The 19,480-nt window shown below is 47.9% G+C and overlaps 1 protein-coding gene across 1 annotated transcript; it reads right to left on the bottom strand.

Annotated features, from left to right (window-relative positions):
- Positions 1–13,192: 13,192 nt before the first annotated feature.
- Positions 13,193–18,692, bottom strand: LOC119275316 (importin subunit alpha-2-like). Its single transcript, XM_037556142.1, has 11 exons — positions 18,542–18,692; positions 17,415–17,634; positions 16,831–16,984; positions 16,550–16,652; positions 16,179–16,363; positions 15,483–15,562; positions 14,881–15,031; positions 14,367–14,448; positions 14,211–14,269; positions 13,806–14,111; positions 13,193–13,649 (listed from the first exon to the last, which is right to left on the bottom strand). The coding sequence occupies exons 1-11, from the start codon at positions 18,612–18,614 to the stop codon at positions 13,488–13,490; spliced, it is 1,575 nt and encodes a 524-aa protein (XP_037412039.1). The 5' UTR covers positions 18,615–18,692; the 3' UTR covers positions 13,193–13,487.
- Positions 18,693–19,480: the final 788 nt, after the last annotated feature.

Below are 19,480 nucleotides of genomic sequence, written 5' to 3'. Positions count from 1 at the left end.
TTAATGGTCGGCCCTCTTACCTCCCGGGTCATTAACAGGCCGACATCAAAGCGGGCAACAGGTGGCCCCAATTTATTTCACGGCCCGTTAACAGACCGTTACTAAGTTTGGGCTACATATGGCCCAACTATACTGTAGGCCTTTAGTAGGCTGAAAGAGACAGCGGGCTTCTACTGGACCACGAAGACCATGGGCTGCTAAGAGGCCGAAAGTCAGGTCGTATTGTAAATGGCCCAACTGTGTTGTGGGCCTTTAGCAGGCCGAAAGAGAAACCGGGCTGGTATTGGACCATGAAGGGCATGGGCCATTAAAAGGCCAAAACTAAGGTCCGACTACAAATGGCCCAACTCATTTATGGTCCGTTAACAGGCCAAAAGGCACACAGGGCCGGGAATTGGCCCAACACTTAAATGGGTCGCTAAAAGGCCAAAACTCAGGTCCGACTACAAATGGCCCAACTGATTTATGGGCCGTCAACAGGCTGAAAGTGACACCGGGCCAGAAATTGGCCCAACACTTAAATGGGCTGCTAAAAGGTTGAAACTCAGGTCCGACAACAAATGGCCCATCAGATTTATGGGCCGTCAACAGGCTGAAAGACACACCGGGCCGGAAATTAGCCCAACATTTAAATGGGTCGCTAAAAGGCCGAAAGATGTACATCCTGAAAATTGGCCATCGATTAAATGGGTCGTTAACAGGCCGAAATCTCATTGGGCCGATATTGAGCCTAAATATATAGCTGGCTGTTAACGGGCTCAAACTGACGATGGGCTGCAATGGTGTCAAATCTTTGACGGGCCGAATTGGCACATCTCGTATGGGTCGTGGGCTTAAATGGACCTGACACAAGTAGGCCTTATATGGGCTGGCCTGCTAATTTTTATTGGGCTGACCTTTTCACAGGAATGGGCCTCTATTGGGCCGTGCCACATGTCGACGTATCATAGGCGCCTTCCGTCCAATGAGTGGATGACATCTGTCCCAATGATGAGCTGACACGTGTTTCCTCCAGCCAATGATGATTTTACACGTGGAAAATCCCCATTGGTCGAGGCTGTTAACGGGTTATCGGATCCAAAACCCGACCTGATAGCTTAACAATGTTCCATTACGGTGGATGCCACGTGTCGGTCACCCTTGACGAAAGCACTTCTGTGACGCGCGATTTATCATCATGGAAGTGGACACTTCCGTGATGATAATTTTGGTAATGTCATGGAGCACTTCTACGACAGCACAGGTATGACTATCTTGATTTTGTCATAAAATCGTCATGGATGTACATGCATGGCAAAAAACGCGACCTACTGTGACAAACACGTATCATCACGGAAGTGTATTTTTTTTGTAGTGTTGCCTGTATTACAAGGTGTGAAGTTGAGTCAGACTCAATGCCCGACCACAGCAGAAGATAGAGAGAAAATGAAAGATGTTCTATCATGTATGCAATGTTGTGTACCACACTTGACGTATGCTTAGCAATAAGTTTAGCACGGAGGTACCAAAGTAATCCAGGAGTGGATCACTGGACAGCGGTCAAGAATATCCTGAAATACCTGAAAAGGACTAAGGATATGTTTCTCGTTTATGGAGGTGACAAAGAGCTAGTCGTAAATGGTTACGTCGATGCAAGCTTTGACACTGATCCGGATGATTCTAAATCGCAAACCGGATACGTGTTTATATTGAACGGTGGAGCTGTCAGTTGGTGCAGTTCTAAACAAAGTGTCGTGGCGGGATCTACATGCGAAGCGGTGTACATAGCTGCTTCGGAAGCAGCAAATGAAGGAGTCTGGATGAAGGAGTTCATTTCCGATCTAGGTGTCATACCTAGTGCATCGGGACCAATGAAGATCTTCTGTGACAATACTGGTGTAATTGCCTTGGCAAAGGAATCCAGATTTCACAAGAGGACCAAGCACATCAAGAGACACTTCAATTCCATCCGAGACCAAGTCCAGGTGGGAGACATAGAGATTTGCAAGATACTTATGGATCTGAATGTTGCAGACCCGTTGACTAAGCCTCTTCCACGTGCAAAACATGATCAGCACCAAGGCTCCATGGGTGTTAGAATCATTACTGTGTAATCTAGATTATTGACTCTAGTGCAAGTGGGAGACTGAAGGAAATATGCCCTAGAGGCAATAATAAAGTTATTATTTATTTCCTTATATCATGGTAAATGTTTATTATTCATGCTAGAATTGTATTAACCGGAAACATGATACATGTGTGAATACATAGACAAACTTAATTTCACTAGTATGCCTCTACTTGACTAGCTCATTAATCAAAGATGGTTATGTTTCCTAACCATAGACATGTGTTGTCATTTGATTAACGGGATCACATCATTAGGATAATGATGTGATTGACTTGACCCATTCCGTTAGCTTAGCACTTGATCGTTTAGTATGTTGCTATTGCTCTCTTCATGACTTATACATGTTCCTACAACTATGAGATTATGCAACTCCCGTTTATCGGAGGAACACTTTGTGTGCTACCAAACGTCACAATGTAACTGGGTGATTATAAAGGAGCTCTATAGGTGTCTCCAAAGGTACATGTTGAGTTGGCATATTTCGAGATTAGGTTTTGTCACTCCGATTGTCGAAGAGGTATCTTTGGGCCCTTTCGGTAATGCACATCACTATAAGCCTTGCAAGCAATGTAACTAATGAGTTAGTTACGGGATGATGCATTACATAACGAGTAAAGAGCCTTGCCGGTAACGAGATTGAACTAGGTATTGGGATACCGACGATCGAATCTCGGGCAAGTAACTTACCGATGACAAAGGGAACAACGTATGTTGTTATGCGATTTGACCGATAAAGATCTTCGTAGAATATGTAGGAGCCAATATGAGCATCCAGGTTCCTCTATTGGTTCTTGACCGGAAACGAGTCTCGGTCATGTCTACATAGTTCTCGAACCCGTAGGGTCCGCACGCTTAAGGTTTCGATGACAATTATATTATGAGTTTATGAGTTTTGATGTACCGAAGGTTGTTTGGAGTCCCGAATGTGATTACGGACATGGCGAGGAGTCTCGAAATGGTCGAGACTTGAAGATTGATATATTGGAAGCCTATATTTGGATATCGGAAGTGTTCTGGGTGAAATCGGGATTTTACCGGAGTACCGGGAGGTTACCGAAACCCCCCGGGGGCTTAATGGGCCTACATGGGCCTTAGTGGAAATAGAGGGCAGCAAGGGGAGTGTGGGGCGCGCCCCCCTCAAGGCCCAAACCGAATTGGTTTAGGGCAAGGGGGGGCGGCCCCCCTCTTTCCTTCTCCTCCTCTCCCTTTCCTTCCCCCTCTCCTAGTCCAACAAGGAAGGAGGGAGTCCTACTCCCGGTGAGAGTAGGACTCCCATGGCGCACCCCCTCCTAGGCCGGCCGCCCCCTTCCCTCTTGCTCCTTTATATACGGGGGTAGGGGGCACCTCTAGACACAACAATTGATCTCTTGATCTCTTAGTCATGTGCGGTGCCCCCTCCACCATAGTCCTCCTCGATAATATTGTAGCGGTGCTTAGGCGAAGCCCTGCAACGGTAGAACATCAAGATCGTCACCACGCCGTCGTGCTGACGGAACTCTCCCTCGACACTCTGCTGGATCGGAGTACGGGGGACGTCATCGAGCTGAACGTGTGCTAGAACTCGGAGGTGCCGTAGTTTCGATGCTTGATCGGTCGGGCCGTGAAGACGTACGACTACATCAACCGCGTTGTTCTAACGCTTCCGCTTTCGGTTTACGAGGGTACGTGGACACACTCTCCCCTCTCATTGCTTTGCATCACCATGATCTTGCATGTGCGTAGGAATTTTTTTTGAAATTACTACGTTCCCCAACACTCGGGTGTCCGGCCTGTTAGCCATGGGCCGGACTGATGGGTTGTGAAGATATGAAGACCGAAGACTCTCAACGTGTCCGGATGGGACTCTCCTTTGCATGGAAGGAAAGCTTGGCGATCAAACATGAAGATTCCTTTCTCTGTAACTGACCTTGTGTAACCCTAGATCCCTCCAGTGTCTATATAAACCAGAGGGCTTAGTCCGGATCAGGATACTCATTACCATAGTCATACATGCTAGACTTCTATGGTTTAGCCATTATGATCTCGTGGTAGATCAACTCTTGTAATACTCATATTCATCAAGATCAATCAAGCGGGAAGTAGGGTATTACCTCCATAGAGAGGGCCCGAACCTGGTAAACATTGTGTCCCCCATCTCCTGTTACCATCGATCCTAGACGCACAGTTCGGGACCCCCTACCCGAGATCCGCCGGTTTTGACACCGACATTGGTGCTTTCATTGAGAGTTCCACTGTGCCGCTGTCAAGAGGTTTGATGGCTCCTTCAATCATCTACAACGGTGCTATCCAGGGGGAAGTCTTCCTCCCCGGACAGATCTTCATATTTGGCGGCTTCGCACTGCAGGCCAACTCGTTTGGCCATCTGGAGCGGATCGAAAGCTACGCTCCTGGCCATCAGGTCAGATTTGGGAGCTTGAATTATGTCGCGGACATCCGCGGAGACGTGATCTTTGACGGATTCGAGACCGCGGCAGCCGCTCCCTGTCAACTCGATGAACATGACTTAAATCTATCATCGGACCACATCCGGGAGATAGCTCCTGTAACTACTCTGGCCTTAGATCCGGAGCAGATCGCGCCATCCGAGGATGGGAAGCTCAACCCCGCCATGGAGGCCACCGATTCTGCGGCGTTGGAGCCGCACACAGACTTAGCCTCATGTGATATCTGTGTCACCGGAACTTCAGACTCATTTCCGGCTACAAGCTCCGAACCATATGCGTCCGCGGATGCCGAGCTCGATGGGTTATCGATCTTCGAATTCAGCGCCACAGACATCTTCCGACACTTGCCTTTCGGTGATGTGTTACACTCATTAAAAAAATATGTCCTTGGCGGAAGACTCACAACCGAATTATGTCTGGCTCGAATTGGAGGCTGATGACAGAGAATTTCGCTTCCCACCAACCACCCAATTTATAGCCACTGTCGACTTAACCGACACACTCAATTACGACTCCGAAGACATCGACGATATGGACGACGATGCTGGAGAAGAGGAGGCCCAAGCCATCCTGTTCACCGGACGATGGACGACCACTTCCTCATATGACGTATACATGGTGGATACGCCAAAAGATAATAGCGGTGATGACAAGGAAAACCTAGTGGAGGGTGACCCCCCCAAGACACAACCAAAGCACCGGCGTCAGCGGCGCTGCTCTAAACCACGCCGCAGCAAGGACAGCAACACCAGCACAGGAGACGACAACACTCCGGACGGTGCCGAAGACGTAGAAGACCACGACGAACAAACTGCCGAACAGGACAATCGGGAGGATGGGCAAGTCAGCCCTGACGAATGGGCCATAAATGAAGACTCGGAGGAGGTAGTTATCATCCGCTCTCCGAGGAGGAGGTGAGCCTCGGCAACGAAGACTTCATCATGCCTGAGGAACCCCTCGAGCAGGAGCGCTTTAAGCGCCAGCTAATAGCCACTGCAAGGAGCCTGGAAAAGAAGCAGCAGCAGCTTCAAGATGATCAAGATCTGCTCAACGATAAATGGACTAATGTCCTGGTAGCCGAAGAGTGCGGCCTTAAACGCCCAGCCAAAAGTTACCCGCATCGTCAATTGCTACCTCAATTCGATGATGAGGCGTTGGAGCCCATACCATCATCATGCAATGCGGTTGATCGACCACCACGGGGTCGAGACAAGGCGGCAACTCAAAGCGAACACCAGCCAGCTCCACCTCACTGTAAAGGTAGAGATCAAACAGCTCGGGGACATACCTATGACCTACGGCAAAAACTGGACAACAATGCGGGACATACTAGATCGATCTATGTATCGCGAGGGCGTGCCCCGACGCATGAAGACGGCCGCCTATTTGGACGTAATAAGCCCAGTCACGCCCGGGCCGAACTCCACAGACAGACTCCATCGGAGCTACGTGACGATGTGGCCCGATATAGAGGCGCCGCACACCCTCTTTGCTTCACTGATGAAGTAATGGACCATGAATTCCCAGAAGGGTTTAAACCCGTAAACATCGAATCATATGATGGGACAACAGACCCTGCGGTCTGGACAGAGGATTTCCTCCTCCATATTCATATGGCTCGTGGCGATGATCTCCACGCCATCAAATATCTCCAACTAAAACTCAAAGGACCAGCTCGGTACTGGTTGAACAGTCTGCCAGAAAACTCTATCGGCAGCTAGGAAGACTTGGAAGAAGCCTTTTTGGACAACTTCCAAGGAACATACGTCCGGCCTCCGGATGCAGATGATTTAAGTCATATAGTCCAACAGCTCGGAGAATCAGCCCGGAAATTCTGGACTAGGTTCTTAACTAAAAAGAACCAGATCGTCGACTTTCCTGACGCCGAAGCCCTAGTGGCCTTTAAGCATAGCATCCGCGGCGAATGGCTCACCTGACATCTCGGGCAGGAAAAGTCGAAGTCCATGGCAACCCTTACGGCACTTATGACCCGCTTTTGTGCGGGCGAAGATAGTTGGCTAGCCCGTTGCAATAATAAGGCAAGCGAACCCGGCGCCTCTGAAGCCAAGGATAGCAACGGCAAGCCCCGACGCAATAGACACAAGCGTCGAATCAATGGCAATCATACCGATGACACGGCGGTCAACGCCGGATTCAGCGGCTCCAAGTCCGGTCAGCGGAAGAAGCCATACAATAAGAACAATTCGGGCTCATCTAGTCTGGACCGCATACTCGATTGTCCGTGCCAGATACATGGCACCCATGAAAAACCATCCAACCACACCAACAGAGGTTGTTTGGTCTTCAAACAGGCTGGCAAGTTAAATGCCGAGAACAAGGAGAAGTGGTCGCAAAGCGAGGACGATGACGAGGACTGCTCCATGGCATACAGCTCACTGCCAGCATCAGTTGCGCCGAATTTGACTTCAATCACACTCAAGTTTTTGGCAACCCCCATATGAATATATGCGTCAACCAACTTGTCTCCAATCACACTCAGAACTTCTCCCAAAAAGATTGTGATTGCCTCCGTAAACGCCTTCTCCTGTTCAGGAGCAATTGTTTCTGTGAGGGACACACCACCAACCCAGAACACGTTCATCACTGTGAGCCACAAGGTGGTCCTAGTCTGCCAACGCTTAAAATGCGTCCCGATAAACTTTTTCGGCTTCAGAGTAGCAGCAAAGCCTTGAATTGAAAAGGGCCTAAAATAAGGTTTTTGGATTGTTGGAAATATTAGCACTTTTCCGATTAGACTAATCCATGAGTAAACAGTAAGCATGGCATAAAAGGTATGCATCTCATAGCTATACCTAAGCATACTAGCACGTACAAAACATAGAAGCGAACCATCTATGAGCAGCACATATACGGCTAGTACAAGTACGAGTAAACGAGGGATGAACAGATCATACCCTCCGGTTGGCCAGGCCAACGCGGCGGCGGCAGCAGCAGTCTCGACGTCGTCCGTGGCCTTCTTCTTGCCGGCGGCGTAGTCGGCCTTGGTGTCGATGCAGGGGAAGTAGTGGAAGCAGAGGCAGATGGAGTTGGGAGCAGTCGCGTCGAGACGCTTCCCAAAAACCTTATTGCCGTTCTCCGGGGCAGGATCTCGAACGACAGGGTTCCGGAGGCACCTGCTCTCCCGACCAGTCATGCACGCGGTCGTCGGGATGGGGTCGCCGGAGACAGCACAGAGTGAGAAACAGTAGATGATGGCTAGGTTACGAGAGGGAGAGAGTAAACCGAACTAGGTCACTCCACTGGGCAGAGCCTTCTTATATAGTCCGTTCGGGAGAAAGTCGTGGGCCTGGCGGAGGCCCACGACCGAGTCGACCCACTCCCAGCAAGGGAACGCAAGTCAGCCCACAGTCCAACGTACAGTAGCCCACCTGTTAGCGACTCGTTAATTCGTTCGGAGGAGGAGCGCGCGTGTACCACTCCTCTTCCCAAGCTCCCAATGACAAGTGATAGAGCAGCCCTTATAAAGGGGTCTCAACTCTCCTCAACTAGCAAGGTGGGACTAAACTTTCCACCACCTACCATCTCATACATGGGCCTCAAGATTAACCGGGGATTAGTGTCATATATGGGCCTAAGCCCATCCATAATCCATCAATACAAAGGCTTCCCGCAAAAAGAAAGTACTCATAGAAGATGTATTATTATTGCATGTTTTGTCATCGTGCTCAATGTAGATCATTGGATGAACAATGCTGCACTTACGGGCTGATTTGTACGGATGTAGTTGCGGACTGAGATGTAAACCCATGGTTGGTTAGTGGCGGGGAGGGTGATTGATTAATAAGACCAAGACACGTAGCATGTAAACTCTTCTATTTAGAATGAAGACGCAAGAAACACCTGACTTAAATTAATAAAGCCGACCACATGCAGCACCCGAACAAGTTTACAACGAAACTACAAACACCAACTAAAACAAAATACACCACAGGCATCCGGAAACTGGCTGGCAAGAGACAAAATGCAGCTGACAGGGGACAAGTGGCCCCGGTTCCACCTAGTAGTTTGCAGACTCCAACAAAATATGACATGAATGCACCTGATCCGCTCAATGGCCTCCTGCATGAGCCCAACGTCCCGATGTTTCCCCAACGGCATCCAGGTCTGAAGAAAGAGGTGACGTTTGAAGACAACATCAACCAGACGAAAAGGAAAACTCTTCTCAATAGTAATCTTGTTTTTAATGGACTATAACGATCATAACAACACCCCGATGCTACGCCACACGATCCTAGGAAATGCGCCCCGTTGGGCTCATAAGATGTTTAGAAGATCAGCCCCCGAAGAGGGGTTCCAGTTCCCCGAAGGCCTCGGGCATAACACTCCAAGCAAGCCGGCATGTAAGCTCTCTCCCGTAGCTTATGGCCCTTAGGTTTAGGATTACTGTCTTAATTTTTTTTTATTATCCAACAATAATGTATTAGATTGTCAATGGGGTTGGCCTTGCATCATTGCAAAGCATCAATGTAAATATTATCCAACATATATATAGTACTACATCATCGACAATTAATAGGGATCGAAGTGAGTAACAATGAAGCTAAGTACTACCAAAATCAACCCAGACGCTATAATCTAGTTTTTCTGTTTCCTAAAATTGTCTTGCTTCTTCACCGCTTTGTCCCAGTTTATAACTCCACATGTTTGTCACATAGGTTTCATCTCTCACAGCAGGCCACGTGCACTCCTGCTTGGGCACAAATGCGAGTTCGCCGTCATGTTGAACAAGGTCAGCAGGGATGGTCTCGGGCCAATCAAAGAGCCTGGGGAGGAAGATCCTGTTCCGCATCCACCTGGCGCCGGTCTTCTTCATCATCGTCGTGAGCGTGCCGGTGAACAGGACGCTGCCCTCTAGGCTCTCCACCTTCTCCCACTCCATGGTGTGCTTGTTGAGCTTGACGACGCTGACCGGCGGCCCACGGAGGCCGACCAGTAGCTGTCTTCGCATTCGAACCCGAAGCTCCGGGGCTTCTCCAGTATCTCAAACCCTTGGTCGTGCATGCGCTGGTCGTACACCGCCAGCCTCCCGTCCTGTCCCAGCAGGTAGAGCAGCCCGCCGTGGAAGACCGGGTTACAGCTCGGCGACGGCACGAACGTCGGTCCAAATTCATACGGGGTGAAGTCCCAGTCGGTCCACCCGCCATCACCGTTTCTGACCGAGAGCGCGGCCTGGAGCCGCAGAAACATGACCGCGCTGACACCGACCATCCTGCCCGCGCCGTCGCCGCCGTCGTAGACGACGAAGTCGAACCCGACTTGATCGACCGGCGGCATGTCGTGGGCGACGCTCGTCCCGAGATCGACGTTGCGGACAAGGTGCGGCAGGGCCAGCGTGAGGCGCCGTCCCGCGGCGCCGCAGATCTTGGCGCCCGGCGCGTCCAGCGTGGCGGCGAGCTCGAAGCTCTTGTCGAAGTAGGGGCTGTAGAAGCGCGCGTTGGTGGAGCCAGCGCTGGCGGCGTTGAGTAGGAGAGGCGTGACGGACACCGGGTAGAAGGGCGAGACGGCGGAGCGCCAACGGCTGCACGCCAGGGCGAAGCTGGGGTGGCTGGACCAGCGGAGCCGCCGCAGTATCTCGATGAGCAGGTCCGTCGGGAGAGAGGACCAGCCCCGATCTCGCGAAGTCGCCGTCTCCGTCTCGCCGTCGCTCGTGCCCGTCGACATGATCGAGCACGTACCGGCCATAGCTACTTTTTTACAGGTGGACGTGGAGTACGTGTTATGGTATATATTGATAAAACCGGTTGACGTGTATGTACATAACTCTGCTAGTATGATAATTATGGTATATATACAATGTTGGAACGTGATAAGCACGCACGACTCCTTATTATGGCATATATATACTCCTATTACAAGCAAACCCAAAGGCATCGTAGATTGTAAGTGCGCGCGGACGACGCCGGCGGCAGCCAAACGGCGAGAGCGACCCAGCAAGTAGCGGCGGCTGCGATAAGCACGCGAAGGTACGCAAGCTAGACTCCGGCGGTCTTGGGCCTTGGGAGGGAAGTAGTTTGCGTGTCAAGTTGCGCCGACGAGGCGGCGGTGGCGTTCCATAGTTAGAACTTAGAATAATGTTTCTGTACCCTAGCTACGGCCAAGGATGTGTGTGGAGGTGTGTCTTCGTTGAATTCTTTTAGATTCATTCCATGCTGGTCTTTGATAGATTTGCTTAGATCCAATCGACGTTCCTCTTCAACAGATTAATACTTCCTCTGTTTTTATTTACTCCGCATATTAGTTTTGATCAAAATGAACCTTTCTAAACTTTGACAAAATTTATAGACAAAAATATTAACATATACAACAATCAATACAATTAGATTCATTATTGAACATACTAACACATCATATAGATTTGTTATGGTAAATATTTATGTTTTTTTCTATAAACTTGGTCAAACTTTAGAAAATTTGATTTCGGTCAACTCTAATATGCGAAGTAAATAAAAACGGAAGGTTTATATATTTGGCCGGCCCTTGTTTTAGTTGGCGCGCTGCCGGTGCGGTTGCTCCGATCTACGCCTATTTTCGTTGGCGACTTTTGTTGTTCCGGTGCAAGTTCTTTATAGGGCTTAGTTGGATGAAGATTTGCGTGGTTCCATCATGGGAAGAGTGATGACGGAGGAGCACCTTCAGTTTGATCCAGTGCTTGTAGTCATCGCTAGATGGCTGAGATGGTTATCTTTGAATTTCCAAACACCGGGGGGAGGGGGGGTCCCACCTGAACTTTAGCGAACATATCACACGAACACAAGAAGAACACATCGCTCATGCCACACAAGGTGCAACTCAACCAGAGCACGCAGCCAAACATCGCGTCGTCCCAACAACAATTGAGGGTGAGGGTGAGGGAGGGCGACACCTAGTCCTGGCCATGGGCAGCCCGGCCCGAACGGCCCGACCCGACGCTGCACCAGGGCCAGGCCCGGGCCTAGATTTTGAGCCCGAAGGCCGGGCCGGGCTCTGGCCTAGGTTTTCTGCCTCGGGCTTTGGTAAGCCCGGCCCAGCCCGGCAGATGGCCAGGTATAGCGACACCCGTGAAGCCGACGGCGCTCCTCCGCTTCCACAGATGCCAATAGCAAAGCAACACGAAGGCATTCAGAGTGGCTGCAATTCCGGCTAATCCATTGGATTTTTGTATTGCCATTGCATTTTATCTAATACAGACTGGAGCATTTATCACGAAAAAGACTTTGGTTTAATTAAAGAAAACCAATACGCATTATGCCATCTGACACGGAGGGGAGGGTCACATAAAAAGTGGTCCTGCTAACAGCTTAACAAAACACATGGTCACAACCAAAGGTCAAATAAGAAACTACCAATGCTGCTAACGTAGCTATATCTTTCTTTCATGAGCATTGCCTTTTGCTCTATTATTATGCTAATTGACTCATCATGTATGAGCATATACAGCCATGAAGGGAACCGAAGACTCAGCTTTGGATCGAAGCTTCTCCCCGCTGCTAATGTTTGGTCACAAGCACCCTAGGCCTCACGGTACCAACGCTGAAGATGACGAGGCCACGAAAAGAGGAGACGACGAGACGGCAAAAGACCCGCTGTTTTTCTACAGCATAAGCAGGAGACGCTCGGTGTGCAAGATTGTGGACGACCTGCGAGACCACTTGTACTGGACAACGCCGGGCGGCTGGCTGCTCATGGCGCACCCTGGCTCACGCCTGACGTTCCTGTGGAACCCGTTCACGCGCCAGAGAATCGGCCTGCCCCCTGATACAGAGAAGTTCCTCACGAGGAACCCGGTCAGGTGCGCGTTCTCGCACGAGCCCACGGACCCAGCCTGCGTGGTGCTGGTGGTGAACCGCGCCGACACGGTGCTCTGGTACTGCCGCCCGGGAGCGGGGGCAGCCGCCGAGTGGTCCGAGCACGGCTACTACCAGGCAGATGCAGGCGGCCTGGGCGCCCACCACGGCCGTGACGACCTCATCCACGGGATGAGCCTCGTGACGGCGGCGGGCGGGAAGTTCTACGCGAGCCTGCTGGGCGCCACCGTGCTGACGCTGGAGTTCTCGCCGGCGGGTCCGGCCTTCACAGAAACCCCCATCGCCGAGCAGTCATGTCACCCGATGTACCGCGCGTGGAGCCTTCACCTGCTGGAGTCGCGCGGGGAGCTCTTCAGCGTCTCCTTGTACCACCCGCTGATGGAGCGGTGTGACAAGGTTGCCCAGATCGTCGTCCGCAGGCTCCGCCTGCCGGCGAGGGCTTGGGTGGAGGTGGACGCCATCGGGGATCGGGCCTTCTTGGTCGACGCCGCCCGTTTTGGCGCGTCGGTCGGCGCGGAAGAGGCCGGTCTCAAGGGGAACTGCGTTTACTATCTGAGGCGCGGAGAGAAGGGGCTGTATGTCTACGACATGGAGCGTGGAGCTACTGCCATGCACGACCCTGGTCCGGATTTGCCCGATGATGCCACGGCTTTGATATTGATGCCCGCGGCTTGTAGCTTCTGCCCTTGCTTGTTTTTTTTTAATGTTGTTTTCTGCATCTTGAAACCGGGAGTCGTTAAATATCGATTTTGCACAATGACACACAAGTGCTTATCCCATCTAGATGATCTGTGGAACTATGCAAAGCTAGTCACAACGGTTTTCAGCAAGCGTTTTAACAGCATTTCTCTAGTACAATTATATAGCTCAAAGACACAAAATCTTCTCTTCTTACAAAGGTCACACTGTACTACGGTAGCTACCCAGCTCACTTCAAGCCTCCAGCTACAACAGCCCCATCGCCACACACATTCATGAAGATGGCCAAGTTACACAGCAACTACGCTACCTCAGACAGTCTTGTATACATTCCACGGTTACAAAAAAGTTGCATTTTACAGTTTGAGTACACGAGCAGTTGCTGCTGGGTTCACAAACAGATGCAGGATTGGCGGCCACAGTAGCCGCTCACTCGAGGCCGTAATCCTCGCCAAAGTATTTGTCGACCAGCCCATTGGCCATGTTCCTCATCGCCTCGTTCTCATGGAACTGGAACCTCTCCATGGCCTCGATGCCATCCCCCCTCTCCACAAGCTGTGGACCCTGTCCATTGGGATACCCCCTCATCACCTGCAAAGATGGTGGTAATTTTGATATCAATGTAACTGTAGAAACTCGGAGATACACCCAGAGTAACTTGAAGAGACAGTTTACTTTGAAAATTACTAATGATCTGGGTTAGGAAATGAGATAGGGGCAGCTAAAAACGCGGTAAGATCCCCTCACCAGTTCCAGGAACTGAAGTCCAAGTCTTGCGCTCTCTATATCAGCAGACCTGACCAAATTTATAAATCCTGGAAGGGCTCCACCATTTATGATCGAGACTAGATGTTCAGTGATTATGTTCGGGGGCTCAGTACTCCCTGCTGGGACAACACACAGATTGCCCAGGGTGTAAGCTGCTTCCTTACGAATGTCAAACTGTGCACTCGTCAGGAGGTGTATTAGTGAAGGCGTCGCCTCACTGGTAAAAATCAATTTCTTGTGCTCAAAGCTGCCTGCTGCTATATTTGACAATGCCCATGAAGCCTCCTACATAAGCAGTCAACAAAATTGAAGCGTAAATAAATCAAATAATACAGTATATGTCGGCTAGATGAAGTAGACTTGAACCAGCGAATAAAAGTGGACCTTTCTGAGAACCCTATTGTCACTCTTCAAACATTTTATGAGACTTGATAAAGCTTGATCTGAGAACAATATTTAGTTAGTACTTGCAAACTGTACCTCGTGATGAATATCATCGGTGCTGTTATGTAACTGGAGACAAAAGGATGATTGGCTAACCTGTGATGCTGTTTCCAACAATTAGGATTGAATCAACCATGTATTCATCCCCGGCTACAAGATTCCCTAAACCACGAAGCACCTGATTCAACGTAGAAGTGTCAATTTGCCTGTGTTGTGAAATCACATACACTGCCCCAAAGTAACATCATATACATTATTGGATATTTATAAAAAGTGCAGAAATCTACAATAACTGAGAAATATACTTAGAAAAGCTATATATTAATTGCAAATCATAACAATACGCCTCCTAATAAAAGCATGCCTCTCTATAGACAGTACCTGCTCATTATTACATTGGTTATCAAATTGACACATGCTCTACACAGGGTTATGAAAATTTGTAGTTTGAACTATGATGTGTTCCTCTCAAAAGATATGTCAGTTTTCTTGGTTCTAGTGAAGTACAATGAAAATTGTCAGCAATAAGCATTTCCAGGGAAAGCACCGAAATTGTTAATAACAGAAAGGAACACTATGAGACCGAGAGTGAGAAACAAATAGACAATACCGGAATGAGCAACTGCAAGTTCTCAGATGCCAGCAGGCGTCCAATCAGCAACTGAGGCACATGACTTCGTACTATTAAGCTGATAGCTTTTTCTGAAAGTGCTGAAAGATATACCACTACCCATGCCACCTCAGTTGCTAACTCTTCGTCCCTGAAAGATCACTTAACTCATCAGTGGCAGCAATGAGCAAAACCATGCATGTCACTCTGATAAACTTTAGTAAATGTTTCAATGTCATTTATGCATCCCAGAAATACCACAAAATATAATCAGGACTAAACAATTGCACAAGAAGAAGAGTAGCAAGTGTCCAGTAAATACAACTTGGCACACTATCTAGGTTACTAACTAATGAAGAGATCGAAAGGAAGTACTGCTACATGCATATATAATGAACATACAGTGAAGACATGTCAGAAAGCACAGGTCAGTGAATTTGAACAGTGTTCTTTATGTAACTGTAAGAAGTAAGAATAAAAGACTGGAACCATTTGTAATGAGTAAGAAGCCAATCCTCGAATATTAGAAACTCATAAGTGTACGGTAAAAGGATTAATAAAAATTCAATGCAAAATAGAAAGATGTCCATTAAGAGACATACGCCTTCTCCAAGTTCCTTATGATCGCGTTTAGCACACCATCGATGTTAATAAGCTCATACGCAGCCTTGGGATCAGGCCCCTGGATTATAAGAGAACAGACATTTGACACTATAAGAGAACAGACATTTGACACTATAGTAAAATGATGCTTCATGAACAGCTACATGCATATGTACCAGTCTGAAAGTGATAAAAACAGTTAAGCAGAAGGAAGAGAAAATGAGTGAGCGAGGGATTCAGCTTCTAAAAACCTCATAAGGTACGCAAGCCATGAAATATTTTGAATACGGCTTGAAATTTGGCTGACATAAAATACAGCTTAAACTTAAGGCTTTCACCAGAAAACTAGCCATGTACAGGGGTGCGTGGAAGCTTGCTATCCATGTGCCAGAACCATGAGTTGGTTGCGAGATCTTATGGGTTTCAGCTCTAGCCTACCCCAACTTGTTCGGGACTAAAGGCTTTGTTGTTGTTGTTGTAAAATACAGCTTAAACTTAAGAAACCTCTTCCTTAATATATCTGACGAAAGGACCTTAGCTAAGCTTAGCTTAAGCAATCCTAATTCCTAATTAGGGCCTACTTTAAGCTTGTGCTGAAGCACTCCTGAGCCATGAATAAGAACTTGAAAATAGATAACTGCTGAACTCTGGCATAAGAAACTTGAGACTCATACAGTCAAAGCAAGAGATATAACCTTGATGAGATTTGACAATGCCCAAGCAGCAGTTCTTGCTGTAGAACCCTTGCTTGATAGCATTAGGCGGGCAAGAGGCCACAAAGCACCCTGTGCAATTAATGTGCTTCTCAGGTCTGCTCCTTCACCAGCAACATTACCGATGGCCCATGCACATTGCTCAGCAACAAGTGTGGAGCTCTTCTCTAACAAAATAGATCAGGAAACATTTTAATATAAGGAAAGCTCCAACTCCAACTGAACTGCAAATGTCTACCTAGCCAACATTTGTGAGAAATGTGCATTACATAGGACCAGAGATTAATATATATTCCTAATGGGGATAAAAAAACCATTGTCTACTCCTAACCAACAAAATGGAGAAAACGAACCACCAAGGTGAGCAACAAGCAATGGTAATGCGGGCAGCACGGATTTTGTTTCTTCTGGCTCCCCAGCTGCTATGTTCGTAAGGCACCAAGCAGCCTCTAGCAACTGCAATAAAAGCATCAATAATCTTCATAAGACATAGTTCAGACGAGTACAGAAAAACAGATGCAATGCTAACAATGAACATATCTAACTGTATAACAGTAAATAGAAAGTATAGAAGTTGTTTTCCAGGTAATGTGGAAAGCTGGAGTCGGTATTTTTCCAGTGCAAAATGGTCAACCTGTTCATCTGAAGATCCAAAGGACATATATTGCACTAAAAGAGGAACTGCCCCAGCTTTAATTGCTACTTGAATGGGAGGTATTTCAGACTGTGACAACACGCGTCTCACTGCACGAAGTGCCTCTATCTTCTTCTTCTGGGCCCCCTTTCCCCTAAGAAGCATAAAAAGGTTGCAAAATACATGCCATAAAGTTTTCTCATATAAATAACTATAATCCAGAGTGTAAATTTTCTCCAAAATCCACAAGTGCTTAAACCAAACCTTACAACTTAAAGATGTGTATCCTCAGAGGGAAAAATCACTAAGCCAGGTAAAAAAAACAGAACCTCCAACATACTAAGGTCGCATTTGGTAGTGTAAATCATAATGATGGCAGCATATATTTCTGGAATCCAATATAATGAGATGTGTAAGGGGTAACGAAAATTCTTCTCCCCACACAAATAGGCAAATATTACAAGATGAATTGTGATCTCCAGCAAATGGAATATCCAAGAAGAACCACAAACCTAACAACTAGTTAGAGGCAGTGGGTTTCTTTGCATCGCGTAAGAAGAAGAAAAAAGATAGGCGGCACATACTGGCTTGACAAGGCTGATTTCAATTCCTCAACAGCTTGAGCAGTTCTTGTTTCAAGATCTGCTTTCTCATCAATAACCATATCACCATCTTCAACTGTAGCCTCATCGCTGCCAGAAAGTGGGGCACGGCACACACGCTTTGCACGCATTAAGGCTTCCCTTCTTTCCTTTCCTATTGCTATAGCCTGTTCACGCCTCCGGCTAGCTGCCGTATTGTGCACTGCAACCAGACTTCCAACCAATTAAAGACTATAATAAGTAATAACTAAAACACTAGCAGCAAGCTCCCATACAAATATGTTGGACCTTCTATAGTTGTCATGAGTGATTAGTCCACGTCGACACATAATTAACCTATGATTTACACCAGATAAATTTTCATGGTAGTTTGGCAAACCACAGAGAAGATTTAAGTGCACTTGTAAAGCTAGAACACTAGAAAAATTAACACCGTTTTCGTGGCAGCAAACACGACACTACAATGAAGCTGATAAAGTTTCGCTCTTATAAATTGTTCAAACCTTAATCATAGAGCGCGAACGTTCGGAGCGCCATCTGTGGGCATGACGGTCTCTACTCCACACAATCGGTCGCGTGGGTCGTGCGAAAACCATGCCGATGACTTCGTGCTGTGACGCGACCGATGCGTGCATCGAGCGGTCACACCGTCATGCCGTAGTGGTGCCCTTGTTCAAAACTCCTATAATTGGCCATCTAACTTGCAGAAGTGTACTTCAAGTTGCTGCCTAGGTTTCGGTCCCAATTCACTACATGCCAAATTGATGTTTGTCCAATTCTAGCCTGCTCAGTTTTAGATACACCAACCAGAATCCAAGAGGGTTTCTAGGCAGTAGGCCGATAAGACAGTACTAGTACCAGCTTACTGTTAAACCTTCTAACCGGCTCGACCTAGCGCTGCTCGAAACCATGCCGGCGAGATGCTTCTTGCCCAGGAAGGCAAGAGACACTTCGCGCTCGCCGCTCCTATCCCCGCAATCAAAGCGACTTCCGGGCTTGCTTAGGAGACTATTAGGGCTTTCCCCACCGCCGCGCGCGAACTGTTCGACGGAATTCCAGAGGCACGGCGAGGTAAGCAAAGAGGAGGAGGAGAGTGTTGGAGTGGGGACCTGAGGATTTGATGGCGTAGCGGTGGTTCTGGAGCGAAGAAGCCGGCGAGCCGGGGGCGTTGGTGTCGGCCATCGTTTACGGCGGCGGAGCTCGACGGCTGCGAGGCTCGGTGATGATAGGAACGGACGAAACCGGGGACGGGGCGGAGACTAAGCAAGACCGTACGGTGGGCCGGGTTCGAGATAGTTCAGTTTTATCGTGCAGCCCGTGCACCCTGGGCTAGGCCCATAGATCTAAGGCCTATTGTGCGAAACCAGCGTCGCACGTGTATGGTTAGGCAGGCCGCCGCCCATTAACCGTTCTCGCTAGCCACTCGACGACTGCTTCCCTCAAAAAACAAAAACAAAACTCGACCGCTGCTCTTAGCTTTCTTGTCAACCCAGCAGTTACTAGTTCACGTTTCTCAAAAAAAAAAGTTACTGGTTCACAGGAATTATACGAAAACAACCCCTTAAAAACGGAATTAAACAAAAACCAGTTTTGCTCATAGATAAAAAATTCATACATCATACATAAAAAAATGTAAAACCGTTCATGAATTTGAAAAAAGTGAACTTTACAAAAAGGTTTAGGAATTTGGAAAATAACATGAATTTTAGAAAAGTTCGAGAATTGGAAAAAGGTTCACGAATTTGAAAAACTTGGTAAAGATTTATTTTTGAATGTTCATGGATTTGAAAAAGTATTCATGAGCTTGAAAAATGTTCACGAGTTAGAACACAAAAAACATGGATTTTCATAAATAGTTCCTGAATATGAAAAAAATCACAAATTAAAAAAATGTTCACGCATTTAAAAAAAAGAACAAGAAATATCTGAAGCTTCCTAACTACTTTTGTGACAGAACAAAACATCTTAGGTCCTATATCTGCAAAACTCCTAATCTGAGCTCAAGGTCAAATGCTCTTGCATGAACAGTAAAATAGAAAAACAATTAT

This window comes from Triticum dicoccoides, chromosome 3B (genome assembly GCF_002162155.2).
Source record: "Triticum dicoccoides isolate Atlit2015 ecotype Zavitan chromosome 3B, WEW_v2.0, whole genome shotgun sequence".
Lineage (NCBI taxonomy): Eukaryota > Viridiplantae > Streptophyta > Magnoliopsida > Poales > Poaceae > Triticum > Triticum dicoccoides.
This window is presented reverse-complemented; position numbering and strand designations above follow the sequence as displayed.